At 52.2% G+C, this 25,308-nt stretch overlaps 1 protein-coding gene and 1 long non-coding RNA gene across 3 annotated transcripts in view; one reads left to right on the plus strand and one right to left on the minus strand.

Moving 5' to 3' along the window:
* The first annotated feature begins 1,012 nt into the window (after positions 1–1,012).
* Positions 1,013–3,546, plus strand: LOC310684947. The gene is made up of 2 exons (XR_014514996.1): positions 1,013–1,857; positions 3,010–3,546. It is a non-coding gene; the product is annotated as an uncharacterized lncRNA (long non-coding RNA).
* Positions 3,547–8,304: 4,758 nt separating this feature from the next.
* The window catches only part of EHD2 (EH domain containing 2), a 57,927-nt gene continuing 40,923 nt past the window's right edge, over positions 8,305–25,308 (minus strand). The window contains exons 4-6 of one of the 2 annotated variants that reach the window (XR_014514740.1): positions 15,932–16,096; positions 12,640–14,777; positions 8,305–12,607 (exon numbers count right to left, since the gene is read on the minus strand). Coding sequence is in view for 1 of the 2 variants with exons in the window: in XM_083455465.1 (XP_083311591.1) it covers positions 14,241–14,777; positions 15,932–16,096 (702 nt within the window). In the remaining variant the exon portion in view is untranslated. Of the gene's footprint in view, positions 14,778–15,931; positions 16,097–25,308 lie in introns of both variants that reach the window. The other variant, XM_083455465.1, reaches the window with a different exon arrangement.

A 25,308-nucleotide genomic window follows, 5' to 3' on the forward strand; every position in this document is an offset into this window, starting at 1 on the left:
GAGGTACTTGGAATGGGGAGCGGGGCTTGCCCTTCCCCCCTGAGCGACGCGCATTTGGGGTTTGTGAGTTTAGAGAGAAAAGGCGGGTGAGAAATGTCATGATTAGAAATGCATGGAGTTATGCACGGGGTGGAGAAAGTGGATGGAGGAGAGTTTTCCTCCCTCTTTCATGACGCTGAAGCTCCGACCTGGACGTCCATTGAATCTGAATGTTGGTCCAGTGGAACTCCCTCCCACACATAGCTGTCAACTTACAGATTTGAAAATAAGGGACCAGCAGCCTCGAAAATAAGGGATCAGCAGCCAAAATAAGGGATTTTGCTTGGCTTATGAGTTCCATCGGCCCTTCCCCGCCCGAGAGGGAGGGAGGGAGACTCTTGCCCACGCTGCCTGTGAGCCTGGCATGAGGTGGTTGCGGCGGCGTCCCTCCCCATCCCCTCCTCTTCCTCCTCCCTCAGGCCGCCTCCTCAGCCACCGCTGCCACCTCCGGCTTCCCCTGGCAGCGCGGTGGAAGTCTCGCAAGAGAGGAGCTGCCTGCCTGCCCACCGACCCCCGTCTCCTCACGATGCGCCCCTGAGGGGGAAAAGGGAGAGATGGAGATGCGGCAGCTCGTGCACGCTCTCTCTAGAGGCGGAGGGCCCCGAGCCGCTGCTTCCCTCCCGAGCCGGGTGAGCATGAAACCCGGGAAATTTAAGGGACATCCATCAATAAGGGACAGCAGCGGGACACGGCTCTGGGATAAGGGAGTTTCCCGCCAAATAAGGGACGGTTGACAGCTATGCTCCCACCAGAGACTGATGGCCACCAACTTGGCTTTCAAAGAGGACTGGACAAATTCACGGTGGAGGAGAGGGCTCTCCGTGGCTACTGACAATGGGGAAGGGGAAGGAGGGTTGGTATTTTATGTTTTCTGGGGCTGGACTAGATGACCCTTGTGACCCCTTCCGACTTTTCAAGTCTATGATTCTGCAACTCCCTACTCCTGAGGTATATGATAAATCAAAGTATGCACACATATGCATGTCCACTGTCAGTTTTGCATGCAGCCACTAGGGGACAGGCTTGTCCCAGGCCATCTGGGCTCTGGAGGGGCCGGGTGCTGGGTGTGGCTGGCAAAGGCCAGGGTGGTGAGTGTGTTTTTCCAACCCTGCTAACTGTTTTCACAGGAGTTTGAGGGCTGGCGGATGTTTCCCCTCGGTATTCATGCCGCACCATCTGCCAGCTGGAAGATACAGGCTCCCCACTGTTGCTTAAGTCAAGAGTAATCCCCGTGGCGTCAGAGGGGGGGAAAGGGGCATTAAACGTAATGCCAGCCACCCCTACAAAACCCACACACCCCTCAAAATTTGTGCTTTCTGTTTTGCACCGAAGGAGAAACACGTGAAAGCTTCAACTAGTTACAGGGGACAACCAGATGTGTGCATTTTGCAGAAATGGAAGAGATTACTTGGACTTGCGATACCATAATGTATGGATTATTGCAATCTGACTCATCATCCCTTACTGGTCCAGAGAGGGAAGGAGACTCCAGACAGATTTTTATTTTATTTTATTTTTTGCAATATGGTGCAAGTTTCCTGAGGCCTTTCGTTATCTGGAACAGAATCTTGCTCCAACATAATTGCAGAGACCAGTTGGGTTGACTGCCAGACTAATAGTTTGGGACTGAAAGCTTGGAGACTTCACTGGAGGGACTTTTCTATATCTTGCTGCACTGAGGGATAGGACTTAGCGTATATCTTCTGTGCAGACTCACATGTCCCTGTTTTATCCCTGTTTTATTTCAGTGTGCTCTTTGATAATCAATGCCTGCATATCTTCCAGTGTGCGGTCTCACAAATCCTGCAAAATCTAGAGGTTCCTTGGGAGGTGTAGTGTTTAGCTGGCAAATTTTATAGAGTCCTGATGTTGCTTTTGAGATTTAAACAGCAGGCCTGTGTGCTTGTCCTTGCACCCTTCTGCAAGTCTGCTCGGCATATAAATAAATACAAGATCACAAAGCCACTGTAAAAGTCCAGGACTCTTCTCTCCAACTGCAACTTACCCTAAAAGCTGCCTGGAGGTTCCTAGTGTTTGGGGAACCGGGAAGCAAAAAATAAAAAGTTACCCTGGCTTTATTCACACAGCAGTTTATTCCCCAATGTTTCCCTAACTGCCAATTTTTGCATTATATATGAGCTTTCACACGACGCAAGAGCTGCTGCCAGAAAACTAATGTAATACATAGTGCATCTTTAGCGCTCATATCCATGTTTTTTTTTTTAATTCCAGGAAAGAATGTGGGAGTAAAGTGACAAAATTTGGGGCAGTATCTGAGCTTACATCTGTACATCTGTACCTATTTATCTACTTGCACTTTGGCGTGCTTTCGAACTGCTAGGTTGGCAGGAGCAGGGACTGAGCAACGGGAGCTCACCCCGTGGCGGGGATTCGATCCGCCGACGTTCTGATCGGCAAGTCCTAGGCTCTGTGGTTTAATCCACAGCGCCACCCGCGTCCCACCCGCAGAGAAATATGTGAGGTCAATTTGGGAGAGTCAGAAAGGTTTGGGAGAGTCAGAATGGCCTCAGCATTGCTCTCCTGTACTATTTAAGACACATGGTCTATGTACTTATGTATGTGTTTGCCTTGTACATTTATGAACGTTTTATATTTGGCACCTTAGAATTCTTATAACAAATTCTATAACTGCTTATATCTGGGGCATAAGAAGTTTTGAAGATAAATCCCAGTGCAGGCTTACTACCTGGGGTCCAGGAGGCCCAAGAGCTAAATGCAGAAAATTGTATATTTTGGTTCTGTAAACGGCCTTGCATATAGCAATGTAAAAAGGCGGTATGCAAATTAAAACTGAAATGAAGGTGCCCAGGCCTCTATCTCTCCCACAGGACTCTTCCACAGGCCTCGCTCTCTACTGCCCCACAGCCTTCCATAGCCCCCCCTCTTCAAGTGCCTTTTCAAAAATTGGCTGGAATGAGTCCTTGAATGCTGATAGTGCTTCTTCCTGAGTGTGTGCAGAAACTAGCTCACCTTGCAAAGGTTGCCGTCGCTCTTGTAGGAAGTCAGACTATCCTCCACCAGGGCCAGGGCCTTCTCAGTGATGGCTCCGACCTGGTGGAATGCTCTGTCCCATGAGACCAGGGCCCTGCGGGATTTAACCTCCTTCCGTTGGGCCTGTAAGACAGAGCTATTCCGTTTGGCCTTTAATTTGAATTCAGCCTGATCTATTATTTCCCTTCTCTTCCCCCCCCCTTCCCCTTTTATCAAGATTACCCGCTCTGAGACCTCACAGCTAATTCTCCCCTGGCCTCCTTGCTGGCCCAAGTCGGACTAATTCAGCCAGCTAGGCCTGGGGATTATCTAATGCTTATTAGATGCATTTCCCCTAAACTGATTTCTGAACTTTGAATTTTATTGTTATTCATGTTTTTATACTGTATTTTATGCTGCTTTTACAATTAAGTGTTTTAAATTTGTTGTTAGCCGCCCTGAGCCCAGTTTTTGAACCGGGAAGGGCGGGGTATAAATAAAAAAATATTACTATTATTATTATTATTATTACTCTGCCACTTTGCCTCTGGCCCCGCCCACCACTGCAATGTGGCTCCTGGAAGGTCACTCTGAAGGGAAGGCGGCCCCCAGCCTGGAATATGTTCCTCTTTTCCAGGTTCTGCCGTATTATTTCTGCTAGAAGTGCGGAAGCTGGCATTCCCTGTGTCCCCTTCAGGCTACACCCTTCCCTCACTTGGCCGCAGACTTTCCATAGAAGCGCGCGCACAAATGTACTTGGCTCCCTCCACAATTTTCTGACTCACCTTTTTAATTCTGACTCACTCCTTTCCCCCCATTCCTGCCCCACCATCTGTTTTCCACTGACCCCTGAAATGCTCTGAGTCTCCTCCGACCTCGTTCACACCCCTTTTCTACGCGTGGGTAGAACCCAGAGCAAGGGTTAGGAGCCGCCCGCTGTCTTGTCTCCACTTCTGTTCCAAAATCAAAAGCAGTGATTTGGAAACGGCAGTCAGGGAAGCAGGAGACAGCAGGGAACGCAGGAAAGAAGGGAAATCCTTTATTAAGGGGGAAAGAATGGTGTGCTGCAAAAAGCAGATTTTCCTAAGCAGGTCGGATGATAACCACTCAGTTGGGGTTAGGTGACAATTAATTTCACTGAATCCACTCTCACTTGGTTGGATTCAACCCTTACAATCGAGGGTCCAGATCCAGGAATCCTGAGTTCTTTCTACAAAACTCTCAGTGTACGGAAGCTGTAAAAGGTAAAGGGACCCCTGACCATTAGGTCCAGTCGTGACCGACTCTGGGGTTGCGGCGCTCATCTCGCTTTATTGGCCGAGGGACACGGCGTACAGCTTCCGGGTCATCTGGCCAGCATGACTAAGCCACTTCTGGTGAACCAGAGCAGCGCATGGAAACGCCGTTTACCTTCCCGCTGGAGCGGTACCTATTTATCTACTTGCCCTTTGACGTGCTTTTGAACTGCTAGGTTGGCAGGAGCAGGGACCAAACAAAGGGAGCTCACCCCGTTGCGGGGATTCGAACCGCCGACCTTCTGATCAGCAAATCCTAGGCTCTGTGGTTTAACCCACAGCGCTACCCGCGTCCCGCACAGAAGCTGTAATACCAGATATTCTGTCCTTTTGAGACTTTGGAGAGATGTCTTCCTTTGAGACTTTTGTGAGACGTCTTCCTTTGAGAGACAGCTTGGCGTGTCAGCTCCGCCTTTGAGCCGGTGACAACAACTGGGCTCAACGTCTTCAGCCCCGACTGGGCTAAGCGAGCTGCGAAAGCACTTCCAGAGACCTTCCACTGCGGGAAGCAGGTCTAAGTGCAATGGACTCACAACTTGGAGCTGTGAGCACCAAACTCAGTTCCAAAGTCAGGGTAGCACAGCAGAGTATAAACTACACGAACGACAGCTCTGAAGCATAACTTCTTTTATTCTTTTACAGCTACTGCGAAACTAAAATAAACTACTAAAGACTATGGGAGATGCTGGACTGCATTACTGTTACAGTTGCTTAAGCAGTCATCTTATCTCTATACAGATAACACTCAGACTCCTTCAGGCTGGAGCGGAAGAAGCGATTCCGCAGATCCTCCCCCTTTTCATGCGTTCCTCGCTATTGATTGATTTGTTTGATTATTTCTTTGACTCATACATATAACAGCTTGCAGTTACTTGTATATTTTGTGATATGTGTTGTATGCTATCTACATCATTTTGAAGCGGCTTATTCGTATATTTTGAATGACATCATAACCGATTATATATTCACTAACAGTTATTAGCCAGTGTGTTGCGTTTGCATTTTTGTAGATCTTTGGAAATTAGCTGGAACCAGCTGATAGTTGTTTTGGGTTTTAGGGTTCACTTTCATTTTTACCGTTCTGAATGTGGTGGAAGCACATAAATTGTTTTATGTTGATTGTAGGTAAAAAGGTAAAGGACCCCCAAACGGTTAAGTCTAATCAAAGGCGACTATCAGGTTGCGGCGCTCATCTCGCTTTTCAGGCCGAGGAAGCTGGCATTTGTCCACAGACAGCTTTCCGGGTCGTGTGGCCAACAGGACTAAACCACTTCTGGTGCAAAGGAAAACTGTGAGAAAAGCCAGAGCACACGGAAACGCCATTTACCTTCCTGCTGCAGTGGTACCTATTTATCTACTTGCACTGGTGTGCTTTCGAACTGCTAGGTAGGCAGAAGCTGGGACAGAGCAATGGAAGCTCATCCCATCATGGGCATTCGAACCACCGACCTTCCGATCAGCAAGTCCAAGAGGCTCAGTGGTTTAGACCACACTGTTGTTCTGGGGAAGCTACACAGTTAAAACTGTTCCACTGTCTGTAAACCATCTTAGGAACTTGAGTTTGTTAGCTGACTGGTACACAAATAGTAGAAATATATTTATTAGAAACCTGAATAGTGGATTATGCCCTGTCCCCTATTTTCCTGCTTGCTTATTGGTCATATGGAGATTCAAATCCATGTTAGTATAAATAGCCTCTGGCCTGGTTGCCTATGGCGAATAATGATCATTTCCAAGCAATCAGGCAGACAAGATGGTGCTTCTGGGGGTGGGTGGGCCACAAATGATTAATAACGTGAGAGTAGATGGGTTGCAGAAATTTATAAAGGCTCCTTATTTTTGCAGACTGATTTGCAGGGCTGTGTGTGTGTGTGTAATAGCTCTTAAACGTAACACTATTGTTTTTTGTGCATTTAAAATCTTTAATATCTGCTAGAGCCATTTAATCTTGCTGTGAACCATGTCCACATCCCAATCCAAAAGAGCGCCGGTGATGAAATCATGCCACTTGCAGCGCTCCCATAATGGTTGCATGCACACTATACATAAGGCACATTTAAAGCATGCCCACAAAGAATCGTAGGAACCGTAGTTTGCCCACCACAGAACTACAATTCCCAGCACCCTTAACAAGCTGCCGTTCCTGATGTTCTTTTCCTGTGTGCGCTTTAAATTTATGGTATGTGCATGGCCAGTGTTTGTGCAGGCCCTCGTTCCCGGTCCTCCCATTGGACATAGCGAAGAAGTGGTTGCCAGACACTGGCTGGTCACTGAGCTTGCCATTCCTGGCCTGGTAGCACTGCAATCCGGAGGGGCCCTCTTGGATTTGTGGAGCCACCAGGGCAGGATTTTAGGGCACCTATCCAGAGCCCCACTCAGCAGAATGAGCAGGAGGGCCCCTGAGCTCTGGGTGACGAGGTTATTAAGTCAATAAAGTCATGCAAACTATCGTCTGTAGAGCTGCCCCGTTCAATAGTCTTAAATTAGCAAACCGCACCCACTCTGCCCCCCTTAGTCGGGCAGGGACTTTGCCCCAGCGCTACCCCCACCGTGGAATCTCCATGTACTGAGCCGTTTGGTACCGCCTGTTCTTTTTGGCACCCGAGAGAGGAATGTGAAAGTTTCCTTTGGCCTGGCGAGGAGTGTTCTGGCTGGGGCCCAGTGGGTGAGTCACAGGCTGGGGACACTTGCCATGCCCTGCCAAATGGAAAGGGGAAAAAGCTACATGGGTCTCCAAAATTTCTTCCCTCCCCCATGGCTTTGTACGGGACAAGTCCTTCAGATCTCTGGTTTCTCTCAAGGAAGAGAATGGTGCACACATGATGGTTCCTCAAGGGTTGATGGGAACTGTAGTTCTGGGAGGGCTCTGCTACAGTTCCCAGGGTTTCTTGGGGAAACAGTGGTGGACTTGGGGTTCACAAATTTCCGCGGTGCCCTTTGCCTCTGTTCAGGGTTCTGTCCTCTCCGCCATGCTTTTTAACATCTATATGAAGCCGCTGGGGGAGATCATCAGGGGGTTTGGGATGGGTGTTCATCAGTATGCGGATGATACCCAGCTCTACCTCTCTTTTAAATCAGAACCAGTGAAGGCAGTAAAGGTCCTGTGTGAGTGTCTGGAGGCGGTTGGAGGATAGATGGCGGCTAACAGATTGAGGTTGAATCCTGACAAGACAGAAGTACTGTTTTGGGGGGACAGGGGGTGGGCGGGTATGGAGGACTCCCTGGTCCTCAGTGGGGTAACTGTGCCCCGGAAACTACAACTGTGGCCCGGAAAGTACAACTAATCTAGAATGTGACATCTAGACTGGTGACTGGGAGTGGCTGCCGAGACCAAATAACACCGTTCCTAAAAGACCTACATTGACTCCCAGTACGTTTCCGAGCACAATTCAAAGTGTTGGTGCTGACCTTTAAAGCCCTAAATGGCCTCGGTCCAGTATACCTGAAGGAGCGTCTCCACCCCCATCGTTCCACCCAGACACTGAGGTCCAGCTCCGAGGACCTTCTGGTGGTTCCCTCCCTGCGAGAATTGAGGTTACAGGGAACCAGGCAGAGGGCCTTCTCAGTAGTGGTGCCCACCCTGTGTAACGCCCTCCCATCAGATGTAAAGGAAATAAACAACTATCTGACTTTTAGAAGGCATCTGAAGGCAGCCCTGATTAGGGAAGCTTTATAATGTCTGGTGTTTTATCGTGTTTTTAATATTCTGTTGGGAGCCGCCCAGAGTGGCTGGGGAAACCCAGCCAGATGGGCGGGGTATAAATAATAATAATAATAATAATAATAATAATAATAATAATAATAATGGGACCCTCCCCAGGCCAAAGCTGCCGCACCGTAGCATACAAACATAAAAAACTGAATACCACACTGCTAAACTGTCACACCAATGTGAGGGAATAGCCATAAGCCCTATGCTAGACACACATATATACACACATAGCACCAAGATCCCTGGAAAAGCAGGCCAAACTCTGGCTGGTAAATACAACATGTTTTATTTAGGCTGAAATGCTGTTACAGTGACAAAGGCACATTGCGGAAGCAGCAGGGGGGGTCCTCTGCACACCTGGGTCTCCCAAGAAAATGCATCAAGACCAGCAGAGGGGTCTCAGTGAAGACAGTTGGTTCCTTAGATTTCCCCACCACCACCTGGAATCAAACTTCTCGCCTCGATCCTGAGGTTTGATGTGGAGCTGTCTGTCTTCCCTTTACATCCCAGGGGACGGAGCAGCTCTGCTGGGGCAAAATCCTGGGCTGCAGATCAGCCTTTGCAGTATAGTGATTGGGAATGACCTTGCAAATACAGGGGTGCTGGGAAAAGTCTGGAAGCAGAACGAACTGGGTGAAACGGTGTATATATACACACGCATAAGGATATTCATAATTTGTATAGGTGGCTTGCATCATCTATTCTGGGTGCAGAGTTTGGAGTCTTTGGTTGCAGATGTTGACATTTTAAGAATAAAGGGATGACAGCCCTGCCTACAGAATGGGGAACCCACAGCATCACCAGTGGGCTAAGGGGTTTTCTAAGAGCACTCTAGGGATCTGTTTGGTCTTGTAAGCACCACACAGCTTCCGCCAGAACCAGGCCATCTGAATGTCAGCTACACGCTCTCTGCTCCCTGTCTGTTTCACCCAATCCAGAAATCTCCAAAGTCAGCATCAAGTCACTCCTAAAGCAAACGGCAAGCGAAGTCGGCAGATAAATGCTGCTGTTTCAATGTGAAATAATACGCCCATGGCTTCTGCAATAGTAACAATAAGGCTGAATGGAGCGAACGAAGCAGCTCAAGTGTGCAGCTGGAATACAGTGAAAGAGGGAGGGATCTGAGCCCAGCAGGTATACATGAAGCAGATGGAATAAAAGTGACAGCTATTCCCTACACACAGTGCTCACACGAGAACAAACTTGACCTGAAACAGTGCTACTGTGAAAACACAGCTGGAGAGGCCGGGAAGCAGATTTGAAATCCACGACTACTGGCAAAAGTTTGTTGACAAAGTAATGCAATGAATGAACGGAATGCTGTTTGTGTCGCACCCAAAGGATGACATGCCAGCAAAGGATTTTCTGCCCAACAAAGAGCTACGCATCTGAGAACCTCTCGATTCTTTGGTGTACTTGTTTTAAAGCAAGTTGCTAGACCTCATGGATTTGGATAAATGGTTGGAAACTTCTCCCGAGTTTCTTCGCCTCCTGTTGTTCTTTCTCATCCCTCTAACATACTTCTTTTAAACTCCAGTGATTTGGGAGGGAGGGGGAAAAATCAATTAGCAGGAGGAAAAAGTATGGAAGCATATTCAAATATACATCATTAGAAACTTGCAGAGAAGAGTTGTTATGTTGAAGTGATAGGTAGAATCGACATCTCCTCTGAACCTCATTCCACAACACTTCCCACAGAACCAGACATCTTTCTCATAAGAACCACGTAAATTGTAAATAGCCCCCTCTAACCACTAATGATCACGCACATTCTGTGACATCACAGCAGCTCAGCCAAGGTACTTGAGGGGGCTTGCAGACAGCTGACACCCAATATTTAGGTCAAGGGGGGACAACCTTTCAGAACATCTACATGTTTAATTGCAGCACGGGAAAAACAACCCAGGAGCTCAGGGTTGAAGGTCTAAAGATTTGGATAACACTGCAGGGACAAGCACCCTTTACAATTCCTGTAATAGTTGTAAAGATATTATAACGTTGAAAGGTTGCTCACCCATGGCATAAGCTCTTCAGTGTGTGGTGCAATATATTCCAAAGACTAAATGTGCAAATCCTGAATTTTGAACATGGAACATGCACAGCCCTGCCAGGGAATGCTTCACAGTCCTCCGGAGAACCATTGTGGAGTTAGCTGCCAAGCTGCTCTGCAGCACCTAAGAAAGAGGATGGGGAACCATGCATCCCCTACTTGTCTCTATCGCTGGTTCTCCGGTTTTAGTCCTACTGACTGAGACACAGAGGCCACGTCTACACAACAGGCTTGAACTGGTTTACCTGTCACTTCCTCTCCCCCTGGGAACTGCAGGTCTGCGACAGGATCTTTAAGGAGATCATTCTCAGCACCCTAAGCAAGTGACAACCCGCACTTTGCAGGGAAGCCAGGATAGTAGAAACCCCAACAACCCAAAGCAGGTATATGTTCTAGACGGGGTCATTATGACATGCTCCCAGGTCAAAAGGAGCATCTTGGAAGCATCAAGTGTGGGCAGAACACTGCTTTGGTCTTCTCAGCAAGGGAAAAGGCTTGCAGAGGTGTTGGGCATGGGAGTGAGGTCTGGACAGAATTACGAAAGAGGGCCCTCGGATCAGAGCTAGCACCAAAGGGCAGGCTTCCTATCAGTTGCAGAAGAGATCCAGGGTGCTGCTTGGGTACAAATGCAGCTATGATGCCTTGTAAGAGGGTGAGCCTAAGGCACAGTGTTAGAATAATAAAAATGCAAAACTTTGGCACTGCTAATGCACAGATTGAGGACCAAATAAGACAGAAAAATTTATTGCATGAAAGCAATTAATGCGCATAGTTTTCCTTACATAAAAAGCAGCTGGTTGTGGTGGGGAAGTGGGCTGGAGGGGAGCACGATAAAGGCTGGGGCTGGGGTGGGTGGGGCTGCTCAGGCTTCCGTATGGATGGAATTTACACAAGAGCCTTGTGGCACCTTAAAGGTAAAGGGACCCCTGACCATTAGGTCCAGTTGTGGCCGACTCTGGGGTTGTGGCGCTCATCTCTCTTTATTGGCTGAGGGAGCCGGTGTATGAATGAGCCGCTCCTGGTGCACCAGAGCAGCGCACAGAAACACCGTTTACCTTCCCGCCAGAGCGGTACCTATATATCTACTTGCACTTTGACGTGCTTTCAAACTGCTAGGTTGGCAGGAGCAGGGACCGAGCAACGGGAGCTCACCCCGTCATTCGAACCGCCGACCTTCTGATCAGCAAGTCCTAGGCTCTGTGGTTTAACCCACAGCGCCACCCACATCCATTAGAGACTCACAAATTCATGACTCCAGAAAGGCTTGTGCCATAACAACATTAGTTGGTCTTTAAGGTGTGGTGCAATATTCTGCCTTTGCTTTTGGTGCGACAGACGGGTAACTCAGACAGCCCTCTCGAAATCGCAACACAAAAACCCCGTGCTATGTTAATTGCGTAATTGCAGCCATCGCCAACCTGGTGCCCTCTGGATGTTTTGGACTACAACTCACACCAGGCCAAGCCAGCGCAGTTGCTTTGCAAGCAACTTCCCCCGTTATAAATAAGTCTTGTGTGTTAATTTCAGCAATATATGCATTTCTAAGCAGCGTCTCTGCTAACACATTCATCTTTTTATTTGGCTATAGAACAGAAAAGTGCAAATTTCAAAGGGTGGCTGCGTTTTTGGTTTGCATATTGTTTTGGGGCATGCGGATTAGGTAGGTAAATTCATCTTTAAGTGCAAGCTGAAGCAGATTGCTCCCCGATTCCTAACTTCAGGTGCCTTAGTCCAATGCAAGCCTCAAGCCATACACTGCTCATCTGGACATCAGCCCTTATTCAACTTTCTCAACCACCTCACCCTTGAAAATGGATGGAGATCTTGGCTGTGAGGTCAACTCAGGCCTCTACTTGGCCTTTGGCCAGTCGAAAAAGCACAATGTTTGGAGGAAGCTAAATCCCAGGAGGCCTTGGGGTGTGGCCTCCAGCAGTATTCAGGCCTAGGAATGGAGGCTATTTCAGTAGTCAGCACAAAAACAGGCAGCCAGAGCAATTGGGGGGTGGTTTCTCAAAAGCCAGCAGAGGCTTTTGAGAAGTGGATGGGACGGCAGCAACTTCCTCACCGTGTCGCAGGCCTCCGTAGGGAACGACCCTACTTCAGCCCAGAGAAGGCTCCAAGGCATTTGGTTTTCTGAGACAGAGAAAACAGAGCGGCAGCCTCCCTCAGGGGTGACAAAATGTTTAACGACAAATGGAGCAAATGACAACACCTTTCAGTGGTACCCACCCGAAATCTGGCCTGTGAACGTGAAGGCCAGGTTTCTGCCTCTTGCCTACCGGTAGGGCCGGCTCTGGCTTGAACCCAGCAAACGTGGGCTGAAGCAGAGCTTGCTAAGAGGATCAGAAGACTCCTGCTAGATCAGGTTCAGTGGGCCATCTTGGGTTCACAGTGGCCAACCGGATGCCGATTTGGGAGGTGGCAACAGCCATAATGGCTGATGGGGATGGACGGCGTTATCATCCATGAAATTGTCTACTCCTCTTTTAAAGCCACCCAGGTTGGTGGCCTTTGCCACCTCTTTTGTTCCTGTGTAGGAGCTTCCACCCCACATCCTCATAATACCCCATAACACTTGGGAAGGGGCTCCTAAGAAGCTCTTGCTTCTGCCAACGTCTTCCTAGAAGGTGGGGCGGTTGGGGGAAATGCCTGTTGCATTGAGGCGAGCGCTCTTAATCCCGTCTCCAGGTGGAAGACGCTTTTGTCTCCCTGGTCTGCAAAGAGGGCCATCTCAAAGGCTGGATTTTAAAGGCCGCCACCTCAAACATTCTCTGCCACCCAGGGGGCATGGTGCCAGGAGGCACTTCCAACATCTGCTGGTCTCCTCCTTGTTTTCCCTGAGGGTTCTGCACATTCCAGGCAGGCTCTCATTGTGAAGGGCACCCCTCCAATGGGAAATAAGGGAGTTCTTTTAACTCGGTTTATCTATCTAGCCCATGGTTTCTACTTTGCCTTCCCAAGCCAACAAACACCCAAGGCATAATTTTCACTTGCGAGGATGGAAAAGAAACCAGGCAAAGCTCTCTTCCTCCACCAACACTACCTGTGAAATGACAAGCCCCATCCATTTCTTTAGCCTCACCTGGAAATGCCGGGGACCTTCTGCATGCAAAGCGGGTTCCTTACCACTGAGCTATAGCCCTTCCCTAGAGAGTCCTGTACTCTGGGCATGTAAGGGTGGCTAGGTGAGCATTCATTCTGTGAACCTTCCTCCAAAAGGTGGACACTGTAGTTGAACCAAGCTTACTGATGGGTGGGTCAATGAATACTCTCTCCCTGATTTCTTTAAAGGCTTCCTGGTCAGGTTTGCACGTGGACCTGAGTGTGGACTGATGTTTCTGTCCTTTTCCTTGCCGGTCTTCCTTCACTCCTGCCTCACGTCGCCCCCCTGAGTGATGGAGTCCGGCAAGGAGTAATGGCGGCAGCAACGCCACCAAGGAAACCTCCGACCGTCGCTGTCCATAAGGCCCTGCCGGAATAATGTCCCCGAGCAGCCTTGAGGTGTCCAGCTAGGGAAGTTCAACGTAGAGAAGGTTTCTAATGGAACCAGAGGAATGAGAAGGGCACACCTTGGAGTCTGAGCTGGCAACAAGGCCAAGACCCAGTGAAAAAAGGTCAGGATTCTTGGGTCAAGGTTCTCTTCGTTTGCGAGCGGCAAGAGAACAGTCCGAAGCTGGTGCCAAGAAAGCAGGTAGCTCAAGTGTGAGATAACTATTGCCGCATGGCTGCGGGGAGCCCCTTTTTTGAGAAAGGAAGACCTCCTGGAAAAGTCTGGCACGTGTGAGGGCCAACGGCCACTGGCCCAACTAGGCCTGGGAGAAGGAAGTGGAAACCTGGATTGTGATACCAACTGAAGTAGTTGAAACGATGCTTGGAAGACTAAGGCCTACGTGAGGAACTGAAGCCTGCTGGAGCGGACTGGAACTTTTCTAGTTTTCTTTTGAGTCCAGTAGGGACGAAGAAGAAGGCAGAAGTGGTGACTGGCTTGAAGGAGGGAGCAGGAAGCGGGATCTGCCATGCTGTGCGAGAACGAGGCCTTCACGAGGGCTTTGAGCCAGATAGGGGTGGAAAATGAAAAGTCGGAGCCAAACCAAGGCCTACTGGAGCAGTTCAAGCCTTGGCGTAGGAATGGAGGCCAGCTTGGGGAGATTCCTTACTCCGCCGACCCCTTCTGCCGACGCTTGGAGGGCGGCACCAGGTGGCGGGGCAGGTCGGAGGGCAGGCCGTGGCCCTCCAGCTTGACCTCAATGAGGTGGCTGGCAAGAGCAAACTCCTCGTCGTCCAGCATGCCGTCTCGGTCGACGTCACTGAGCTTCCAGATCTTGCCGAGGACGGAGTTGGGCAGCTTGGTGGTGACCATCCAGTTCTTGGCTTTGGTGCCGCTCAGCTTGCCGTCCATAGGGGACAGGTTGTAGAAGATCTCGTCGTATTTGGGCTTGTCCTTGGTCACCACCCACTCGTCATCGTCCATGCCCTCGTAGGCCCCCTCGGTCGCTCCTTCGATGAAGGGGCCGTTGCGGGTGCCTTCGAAGGCACCGCCGTGCACAATCTGCTCGGGGACCTCCACCTCCTCCTGGCGCAGGAGGGGCATCAGCTTGGCAATGTCCAGCGTCAGCAGCTCGTCCAAAGCATCCACCATGCGCGGCTTCAGCCCGTGGAATTTGGTGAAGTCGTGCACCATGAGCATCTCCTAGAAAGAATTGGGAGAGGAGGAAGTGGCATAGCTTATGGGACTAGCCCTGTGGCACTCCTGCCTGCTTGAACTAAAACACAATGCTATATTCTATACACATTAAGTGATGCTGAACCCCCCCAAAGCTGGGTGACCGGAGTGAGCCAGCAGTAAATCACACTGAGCAAGTTGGAGTTAAAGGAAAGGTACCCCTGACCGTTAGGTCCAGTCACGGACGACTCTGGGGTTGCGGCGCTCATCTCGCTTTATTGGCTGAAGGAGCCAACGTACAGCTTCCGGGTCATGTGGCCAGCAGGACTAAGCCGTTTCTGGCGAACCAGAGCAGCGCACGGAAACGCTGTTTACCTTCCCGCCGGAGTGGTACCTATTTATCTACTTGCACTTTGACGTGCTTTCGAACTGCTAGGTTGGCAGGAGCAGGGACTGAGCAACAGGAGCTCACTCTGTCGCGGCGATTCAAATTGCCGACCTTCTGATCAGCAAGTCCTAGGTTCTGTGGTTCAACCCACAGCGCCACCTGCATCCCTTAAGTCGGAGTTAACTATCAGCAAAAACAGGATCTGCACAGGAGTGCCAGTAGGTCTCCAGTAGGTCTTGTCCACATGAAGCAGTTGCTGAGAGTGAAGGCCTTCTCACAGCTGCCTAAGTCCCCTCCTCTCCAGGGCTTTCCCCAAGCAATCTGAGAGTGTGCCTGCATGAAGCTAACTACTTCTCTGCCCTCTTCATGGCTCTTCTGGTTCTGGGAGACCAGGAGGGGAGCTTGTTTCAGAAGGAGGGGGAGACCCCCTGGCTTCTTCAACAGCCTGACACATCTCTGCCTCTCCAGCCTCTGCTTCTGCCTCTGATTCTGGACTGCTCTCTGCCACAGCCTCTTCCCGCTCACTAAACCCTGTTACCTCTTCAGCTTCCTACACCTCCTCTTCCCTGTCTTCTTCCTCTGGCCACTCATTGTCACCCCCTGGCTCTGAGCCTTCTTCCCCTGGGGGTTCCCCAGCTGGTGCCTCCCTCCACCTCTCTGCATCCAAGCAGCCAATTAAACTAGGTGAGGATTAAGGAGATGGGATCTGGTACAGTACAGGGAAACGTGTGTTGTTTTGCCTATCATGGCTGCTTCAGATGAGTGCGATGGGAGACGAGGAAATTGCCCTCACCTGCATCTTGTTGCAGTCGGGGAAATCGCCCGGCGAGATGTGATGCTCAAGTTGGATCTTGGCGAAGATGACGGGCAGCTTGGCAATCAGCGCTTTCTTCTTGTTGTCCTTGCCAAAAACGGATGGCATCTCTCTCTTCAGGTGGCTGATGATGTGAGCATGCACCTGGGTGGACCGAAGCAGCAGGTTATGAAGATCGGCTCTTAAGAGCAGCACGTGTGTCTGTCAGGCCGCATTCACACCATGCCTTCAAAGGCCTCAAGCCCTGTTTACCTGAAGGAGTGTCTCCAACCCCATTGCTCAGCCTGGACACTGAGATCCAGCTCCAAGGGCCTTCTGGTGGTTCCCTCACTGTGAGAAGTGAAGTTACAAGGAACCAGGCAGAGGGACTTCTCGGTAGTGGCACCAACCCCATGGAATGCCCTCCCGTCAGATGTCGAGCAGATAAACAGCTACACAACTTTCTGGAGACATCTGAAGGCAGCCTGTATCGGAAAATTTATAATACAGTGGTACCTCGGGTTAAGTACTTAATTCATTCCGGACGTCTGTTCTTAACCTGAAACTGTTCTTAACCTGAAGCACCACTTTAGCTAATGGGGCCTCCTGCTGCCACCGTGCCACCGGAGCACAATTTCTGTTCTTATCCTGAAGCAAAGTTCTTAACCTGAAGCACTATTTCTGGGTTAGCGGAGTGTGTAACCTGAAGCGTATGTAACCTGAAGCGTATGTAACCCGAGGTAGCACTGTATCTAATGTTTGCCTGTGTTTTTACGTTGTGTTGGAAGCTGCCCAGAGTGGCTGGGGCAACCCGGTCAGATGGGCAGGCTATAAGTAATAAATAATAATAATAAAAATAATAATAATAATAATATGAATGCATTGGATACTGCCCATTGAAATTAATGGAAGCTGTGCCTATTTTGAAGGGTCTGCTCTGACTAATCTTGGATACAGCCCCCCTGTTCAGGATGAAAGTTAAGATATCAGCTACTTTTAAAATGAGGCTGCATTTTAAATTGCATTTTAACCTGTATTTTAAATTGTGTCTCTCCACCCCCCTTTATGTTTTTGCTGTGATTTTATTGGTGTTAGCTGCCCTGAGCCCGGCTCTGGCCGGGGAGGGTGGGGTATAAATAAAATTATTATTATTATTATTATTATTATTATTAAGTGCTGAGGGAGTATTTTGTAGCTTTTTTCTGTTCCTTCTTTCTTCGGTATCTTTCTTTTCTTTATTTCCTGTAGATTAGTTTGGGTTTTCCTCCCCTATTGTAATGTGAAAATTTCAATATATTCCCCCCCCCAAAAAAAGATACAGACCCTCACCCCCTGCTCTGTGCTCACCAGTGGTTGCAAGGCTGGTCCAAGCTTTTTGGCCACCTGAGGCTAAGGACAAGATAGCGCTGCCTCCTATTCCAAGCTGGCAGGGGGAGGTTCCTTCAGCACTGATGACAGGAACCTGTCCTCCACCACACCTGAGGTTGGCAGGCTTTGCAGCACACACCTAGCGACTGCCCTCCAACATAGTTTAGATGTGCACACACACACACTGGCATCTGCCGCCTTACTCTGACGAATGGTAGGACCGGCCCTGAGTGGATGAGCTGTCGTGATGTCATGGAATGTTCGCAGGCCCTCCAAGTGGGGAGCATGTTGTTGTTGTTTAGTCATGTCCTACTCTTCGTGACCCCCTGGACCAGAACACGCCAGGCACTCCTGTCTTCCACTGCCTCCTGCAGTTTGGTCAAACTCATGCTGGTAGCTTCGAGAACACTGTCCAACCATCTCGTCCTCTGTCGTCCCCTTCTCCTTGTGCCCTCCATCTTTCCCAGCATCAGGGTCCTTTCCAGGGAGTCTTCTCTTCTCATGAGGCGGCCAAAGTCTTGGAGCCTTAGCTTCAGGATCTGTCCTTCCAGTGAGCACTCAGGGCTAATTTCCTTAAGAATGGATGTGTTTGATCTTCTTGCAGTGCATGGGACTCTCAAGAGTCTCCTCCAGCACCATAATTCAAAAGCATCCATTCTTCGGCGATCAGCCTTCTTTATGGTCCAGGAGCATGGAGAGCCTTCTTTATGGTGGGGAGCATGGAGACAAGCAAAACGTTAAGTGATGTCAGGTAGGGCATTTCAGTGCTGAAGAAAGAGGAAGAGGATGCAGAAAGAAGTCAAGCAGTAGGTGGGGAAAGAAAGACGTGCCGAAGCAGACATCCTGGACTTGTGCTAGGCAAGGTGTTCTTTCCAGGAAAAGATGTTTTACAGGCCCAGGAAGCTTGAGGTGGTAGAAGTCACCAACCACTTTTGAATGCTACCTTCCGGTTTCCAACAAAAGCGTTACCAGCGTTCCCCAACTTGGTGCACATGAAAACTGATTGTGTTCCTTCCAGGACTTGAGCAGCCTAAAGCAGGCTTTGCAGTTCTGGACTTCTGGCTAGAAGATGGATTCCCTGGGCTCGCTTCCCCAACCACCGGCGGGATTTATGGCTCAGGACTTTCCTGTGCAAAGCAGCACAGCTCATTGTCTGGAGAATAAGGAAATCTCCGCGTCGTTGGCTCGGCTCATCAACCCTTGAGGTGGCAGCCAAGCTGGAGCGGCTGACGTCTGGGGCGTGAGAAGGCTCAGAAGCCCAGGCAAGACAGGATGCAGGGGTTGCGGGAGAGAGATGAGCAGAGGAAACGTCCGCAAAGAGCGAGCCAGGAGCCAGGTTGTAAATCCTGTCCTGTCCTGGGCCTCTGATCAAAAATGGATAAAGTGAGGGTCCTTTCTAATTGTGCTTCCTTGATGATTTGTGCTAGTGATGTATGGAAGTGAGAGCTGGACCATCAAGAAGGCTGATCGCCGAAGAATCGATGGTTTTGAATTATGATGCTGGAGGAGACTCTTGAGAGTCCCATGGACTGCAAGAAGATCAAACTTCTCCATTCTGAAGGAAATCAGCCCTGAGTGCTCACTGGAAGGACAGATCCTGAAGCTGAGGCTCCAATACTTTGGCCACCTCATGAGAAGAGAAGACTCCCTGGAAAAGACCATGATGTTGGGGAAGATGGAGGGCACAAGGAGAAGGGGACGACAGAGGATGAGATGGTTGGACAATGTTCTCGAAGCTACCAGCATGAGTTTGACCAAAGGCAGTGGAAGACAGGAGTGCCTGGCGTGCTCTGGTGCACGGGGTCACGAAGAGTCGGACACGACTAAACGACTAAACAACAACAACAACAACAACAACGATGATTTGTGCTCACGGTGGGGTGAGAGGGCAGTTATAATGTCACCCCATTTCAATGCTATTTCAGCCTTTGATCTTTAGCGGAAAGAGTCCTGCATTGCAGGGGGTTGGACTAAATGACCCTCATGGTCCTTTTCAGCTCCACAATTCTATGAAATCTGTTGACTGAGCATTCATCCTGATTTAGTTTGCAGGGAAGGGATTTTAATAGCTGCAGATGCACCGCAAAGTTAAAGCACATGGGCTCTCCTGCAAAGGATATCGGGCGCTACAATTCTCAGCACCCTGGTATGCCCCGAGGAGGACCTCGAGGTCCACAAATAACACTTTGGAGGTCCCGAGCCTCAAGGAGGTTAGATTGGTCTCAACTAGGGCCAGGGCCTTTTCAGTACTGGCCCCGACTTGGTGGAACGCTCTGTCACAAGAGACCAGGGCCCTGCAGGATTTGACATCTTTCCGCAGGGTCTGCAAGATGGAGCTGTTCTGCCTGGCCTTCGGCTTGGACTCACTCTGTGTGCTGGTCCCGGGGGTAAGGTACCTTGGGTGTAGCAGAGTCCACACGAAGAGGGGCAAGGTCCGAGGCAGAGTGCCGGGCGGTGAACAGGAACGCTGGAACAGGAGGCTGTGCAGGGAACAGGAACACCGGATGGTCGGGGACAGGAGGCCGAGCAGGGAACAGGAGTACCGGATAGTCAGGAACAGGAGGCCGAGCAGGGATCAGGAACGCAGGAAGGTCCGAAGCCAGCAACGACGTTGCTCCCGCAACCTGGGACCGGGCTGACTGGGCTTTTATCCTCTTCTAAGGCCAGGGGCGGTCCCGGCCCCCAGGAGCCCCGCCTCCTCTGGCCTTAAGGCGAGCACTCCTCCTGGGGGCAACCAGTTCCCTTCGCCTCTCTGCTCTAAACCTCTGCAGATCAGGAGAGGCCGAAGGGTTACTGGGCCCTGGAGGAGGCTCACCTGTGGCCACTGAGTCGTCAAGCCTCTCTGGGGCCAGAAGGGCTTCACCTGGGGCCAGCTCCTGATGCACTGCCACAGGTGCAGGCTCTTCAGCATCTAGGCCTTGCCCCAGTTCAGCCGGCCCTGGAGGCGGGGACTCCTGTGCAGGCCGGGATTCCTCTGTTTCATCCTCCGAATCGGAATCCCAGGCCATCACACCATCCCCCCTCCCAGGCCCCCCCCTCAACCGAGGGTCCGGACCCGGCTTGCCGGGGTACGTCGCATGGAACTCTCGGAGGCAGGCAGGTGCGTGGACGTTGGCCGCAGGTTCCCAGGAACGGTCCTCCGGTCCGTACCCCTTCCAGTCAATGAGATACTGCAGCTTTCCCCTGCGGTATCGGGAGTCCAGGATGCGTTCCACCTCGTACTCAGGCTCTCCCCGAACCAACACTGGCTGCGGTCGGGGACGGTTCGGGTGGAACTCGTCGGGTGGGGCCACCGGACTCAAAAGGGACCTGTGGAAGACCGGGTGAACCTTCAGGGTTGCGGGTAACCGGAGACGAAATGCCACAGGAGAGACTTGGTCTACGATAGGGAACGGGCCGGTGAAGCGGGCGTCCAACTTCCGCGAAGGTCGAGAGAGGTGGAGGTGGCGAGTGGAGAGCCAAACCAGGTCACCGACGCGAAGTTCCGGCCCCACCTGGCGGTGGCGGTCGGCCTGGGCCTTGTACGCTTCCTTGGCCTGGTGCAGTTGCTCCACCAAAAGCTGTTGCTGGGACTGGAGCTCTTGAAGCCACTCCGTCACCGCCGGGACTGCGGATATCGGCAGCACCTCTGGAAACAGCCGTGGATGATAACCATAACTGGCCTGGAACGGGGTCTGCTGGGTGGACGCATTCACCGCGTTATTGTAGGCGAACTCCGCCAATGCCAGGTAGTCGACCCAGTCATCCTGCTGGTAGCTGCAGTAACACCGGAGGTACTGCTCCAGCACCGCGTTCGCCCGTTCCGTCTGGCCATCGGTCTGTGGGTGATAGGCTGACGAGAGGCAGACCTCCGTCCCGAGGGTCTGGTGTAGTGCTTGCCAGAACCGGGATGTGAACTGAACGCCCCGGTCGGACACCACGCGCTCAGGTAGGCCATGCAGGCGGAAGACATGCTGAAGGTACAGCTGAGCAGTTTCCTTGGCTGTGGGTACAGATGGACAGGGAGCGCAGTGCACCATCTTGGTGAAATGGTCGGAGAAAACCAGAAGGCAGGTACAGCCACGAGACGAGGGTAAGTCCACTACAAAGTCCAACGAAACCGTGTGCCAAGGGTGCGGTGGAACTGGCAATGGCTGAAGTAGGCCGGGGGGTCGCCCGGTAGGTCCCTTAGCGCGCCGGCAGACATCACAACCAGCAACGTAGCGAGCCACGTCAGCCTTCAGGCGGGGCCACCAAAACTCTCGACTGACCAGATGGGTGGTCCGATACCGTCCAAAGTGCCCCGCTGCTGGGGCATCATGGGCCATCCGGAGAACCTCCAGCCGTAGTGGCCCTGGCGGGATGTACAGACGACCGTGGTGCAGCAGAAGGCCCTGATGCAGGACCAGCCCCGGATATTGTGGGCTGGACCCTTCAGCCAGCTCCCGGAGTCGTTCCTGGGCCCAAGCGTCGACCCGCTGCTGTTCCCGCACCCGAACCTGCAGTGGCTGCGCCTCCTGGGTGGCCAGGAATGCAGCCGGAGGTAGGATCGTGGTGGGTTCTGCTTGCTGTACCGTGTCTGCGTTGTCTTCAGGTTTCCGGGACAGGGCATCCGCCTTCTGATTCTGAGAGCTAGGGATGTAGCGGATCCGGAACTGGAACCGGGAAAAGAACAACGCCCACCGGATCTGTCTTTGGTTCAGCTTGCGGGTGGTCTGGAGGTACTCCAGGTTCCGGTGGTCGGTTCTCACCTCCACCGGATGTCGTGCCCCCTCAAGATGGTGGCGCCAGACCTCAAAGGCTACCTTGATGGCCAGTAGTTCCCGCTCCCACACAGTATAGTTACGCTCCGCTGGGAGGAGCTGGCGGGAATAGAAGGCACAGGGTAAGAGTGGCGCTTCAGGACCAATCTGTTGAGACAAGACGGCACCGAGAGCCGTACTGGAAGCGTCGGTCTCCACCACAAAGGGTCGAGAGGGGTCAGGATGTTGTAAGATTGGTGCCCTCTGGAAACAGGCCTTCAACCCCTGAAACGCCTCCTCTGCCTCCTTGTCCCAGGAAAACGGCGTCTTTGGGCGCAGTAGCCGGGTCAACGGGGTGGTGCGATGAGCATAATCAGCGATGAAGGTCCGGTAGTAATTGGCGAACCCCAGGAAACGCTGTAGGTCCTTGCGGTTCCGGGGTGCCGCCCATTCTTGCACCGCTGTCACCTTCCCCGGGTCCATTTGCACCCCATCTGGAGAGAGCCGGTGACCAAGGAAGTCCACAGTCCGCTGATGGAACTCGCACTTGCTGAGCTTTGCGTACAAACGGTGCTCACGCAAGCGCTGCAGCACGGTCCGGACATGTCCCTCATGGCGGGCCGGGTCACGGGAGTAAATCAGTATGTCATCCAAATACACCACCACGTACTTGTCTAACAAGTCCTGAAACACGTGGTTGATGTAGCGTTGAAACACAGCAGGCGCGTTGCACAAACCGAAAGGCATAACCAAATATTCGAACTGCCCGTACCGGGTCCCAAACGCTGTCTTCCACTCATCCCCGGCTCGGATCCGAATCAAGTTGTAGGCCCCCCGGAGGTCCAGCTTGGTGAACACCTGTGCCCCTTGCACCCGCTCCAGCAGCTCCGAGATAAGGGGCAAGGGGTACCGGTCTGGGACGGTAATTTTGTTCAGGGCTCGGTAATCATGGCAAGGGCGGAGTTCCCCACATTTCTTCTTAACAAAAAGCACCGGTGCCGCGGTGGGCGAGGTGGAAGGCCTAATGAACCCACGCTCCAGGTTCTTGCGCAAGAAGTCCTGCAAAGCCTCGCGCTCTGGCTCTGTTAGGGAATATAAGCGACTCACTGGTAAAGGCGCTCCGGGTTGGAGGTCTATGCCGCAGTCAAAAGGCCGATGCGGCGGCAGCTGGTCTGCCCCTCGTTCCTCGAACACGTCCTGGTAGTCCTGGTACACGGCTGGGAGCGTGGGTGCTGCCTCCTCTGAGGGCGCGGACGCCAGCGTTCCGGATTGAGCATGGGAACATGGGACTGGGAAGTGCACGGTCCGTTTGACCCAGTCAATCTGAACGTTGTGGGCTTCCAGCCAGTCCATCCCGAGCACCAGGGGGAAGCGGGGCATAGAGGCAATGTCCAAAGTTCGCAACTCCCGGTGCTGCTGGAGACACAGGACCAGAGGCTGGGTCTCCTGAGTAACGGCACCTGACCGCAGAAGTCGTCCGTCAATCGCTTCCACCTGGACCGGTACTGGCTTGTTCCGAAGTGGCACCTGATGATGGGCGGCAAAAGCAGCGTCCATATAGGAGCGGGTTGCCCCTGAATCTACCAAAGCATGGGTGAGGATCCAGGGCCCACCTGGAGGGTATAAACGTACCGAAACCATAAGATGTTGCAAGTCCATTGGTGCGGGCCCATTCTGTACGGTTTGGGACCCCCGGTAGCTAGGGCCATCAGCTACTGGGGTTGGCGGTTTCCCTGCGGCTGGCGTTTCTCAGGGCAGGACCGAGCGAAGTGTCCACTTCCGCCACAGTAAAGACAGAGATTTCCATCCCGACGCCGCGCCTTCTCTACGGGGGAAAGGCGTGGCCGCACTGCCCCGAGCTGCATAGGCTCCTCCGTTAAATCCGTTGTGACCGTGGGGCTGCCGGAAAAAGCTGGTGCCGTGAACTGGAAGTGTCGGCGACCCCGGGCCTGACGACGATCCTCCAACCGGTCGTCTATTTGTAGACTCCGTTGAATGAGAGTATCCAGCGTGGTGGGGCGTTCCATTGTGGCCAACTGGTCCAGTACCTCGTCCGAAAGCCCTTCGAGATACTGGTCCCGCAGTGCCGAGTCATTCCAGGTCAAGTCCTGTGCCAACAGCCGAAACTCCGTGGTATATGTGGCCACCGTGGACTTGCCCTGTTTCAAATGCCGAATCGCCCGGTTGGCTTGACTCTCTTTCTGGGGGTTGCCGAACGCGGCCTCCAAACGATTGCAAAACCCCGTATAGTCTGCCAGCAAGGGGGAGTCTTGCCTGAGTAGCGGCAACGCCCACTTGGCCGCCTGGTCCTTTAACAAGCTAATCAAAAAGTGCACCTTGGTACGGTCGTCAGGAAAGTTCCGGGCTCGCCCCTGAATATACAGTTTGGCCTGGGCCAGGAACATGGGAAAGCTGGCCGGGGCTCCATCAAATTTCTCAGGCAAAGCCACTGGGTACTTGCCCGGAGCCGGGGCGTCGGCCCCAGGAGCCGGTAGGGCTTCCAAGCGTTGCTGAAGTGCCTCAACCGCGTCACTGAGCTGCTGCACGGTGTGAGACAAGGCCTGGTTCTCCTGGGCCAAAGCCACCAGTGCAGCCGCCTGTTCAGCCATGGCCTCTGGCTCTTCCCGAACGCACCCCTACGAAGGGGGAGTGCGGGAGGTGGCGGGAGCAAACTGTGCTGGTCCCGGGGGTAAGGTACCTTGGGTGTAGCAGAGTCCACACGAAGAGGGGCAAGGTCCGAGGCAGAGTGCCGGGCGGTGAACAGGAACGCTGGAACAGGAGGCTGTGCAGGGAACAGGAACACCGGATGGTCGGGGACAGGAGGCCGAGCAGGGAACAGGAGTACCGGATAGTCAGGAACAGGAGGCCGAGCAGGGATCAGGAACGCAGGAAGGTCCGAAGCCAGCAACGACGTTGCTCCCGCAACCTGGGACCGGGCTGACTGGGCTTTTATCCTCTTCTAAGGCCAGGGGCGGTCCCGGCCCCCAGGAGCCCCGCCTCCTCTGGCCTTAAGGCGAGCACTCCTCCTGGGGGCAACCAGTTCCCTTCGCCTCTCTGCTCTAAACCTCTGCAGATCAGGAGAGGCCGAAGGGTTACTGGGCCCTGGAGGAGGCTCACCTGTGGCCACTGAGTCGTCAAGCCTCTCTGGGGCCAGAAGGGCTTCACCTGGGGCCAGCTCCTGATGCACTGCCACAGGTGCAGGCTCTTCAGCATCTAGGCCTTGCCCCAGTTCAGCCGGCCCTGGAGGCGGGGACTCCTGTGCAGGCCGGGATTCCTCTGTTTCATCCT

Source organism: Podarcis tiliguerta (genome assembly GCF_965153285.1).
Source record: "Podarcis tiliguerta genome assembly, chromosome: 8".
NCBI lineage: Eukaryota > Metazoa > Chordata > Lepidosauria > Squamata > Lacertidae > Podarcis > Podarcis tiliguerta.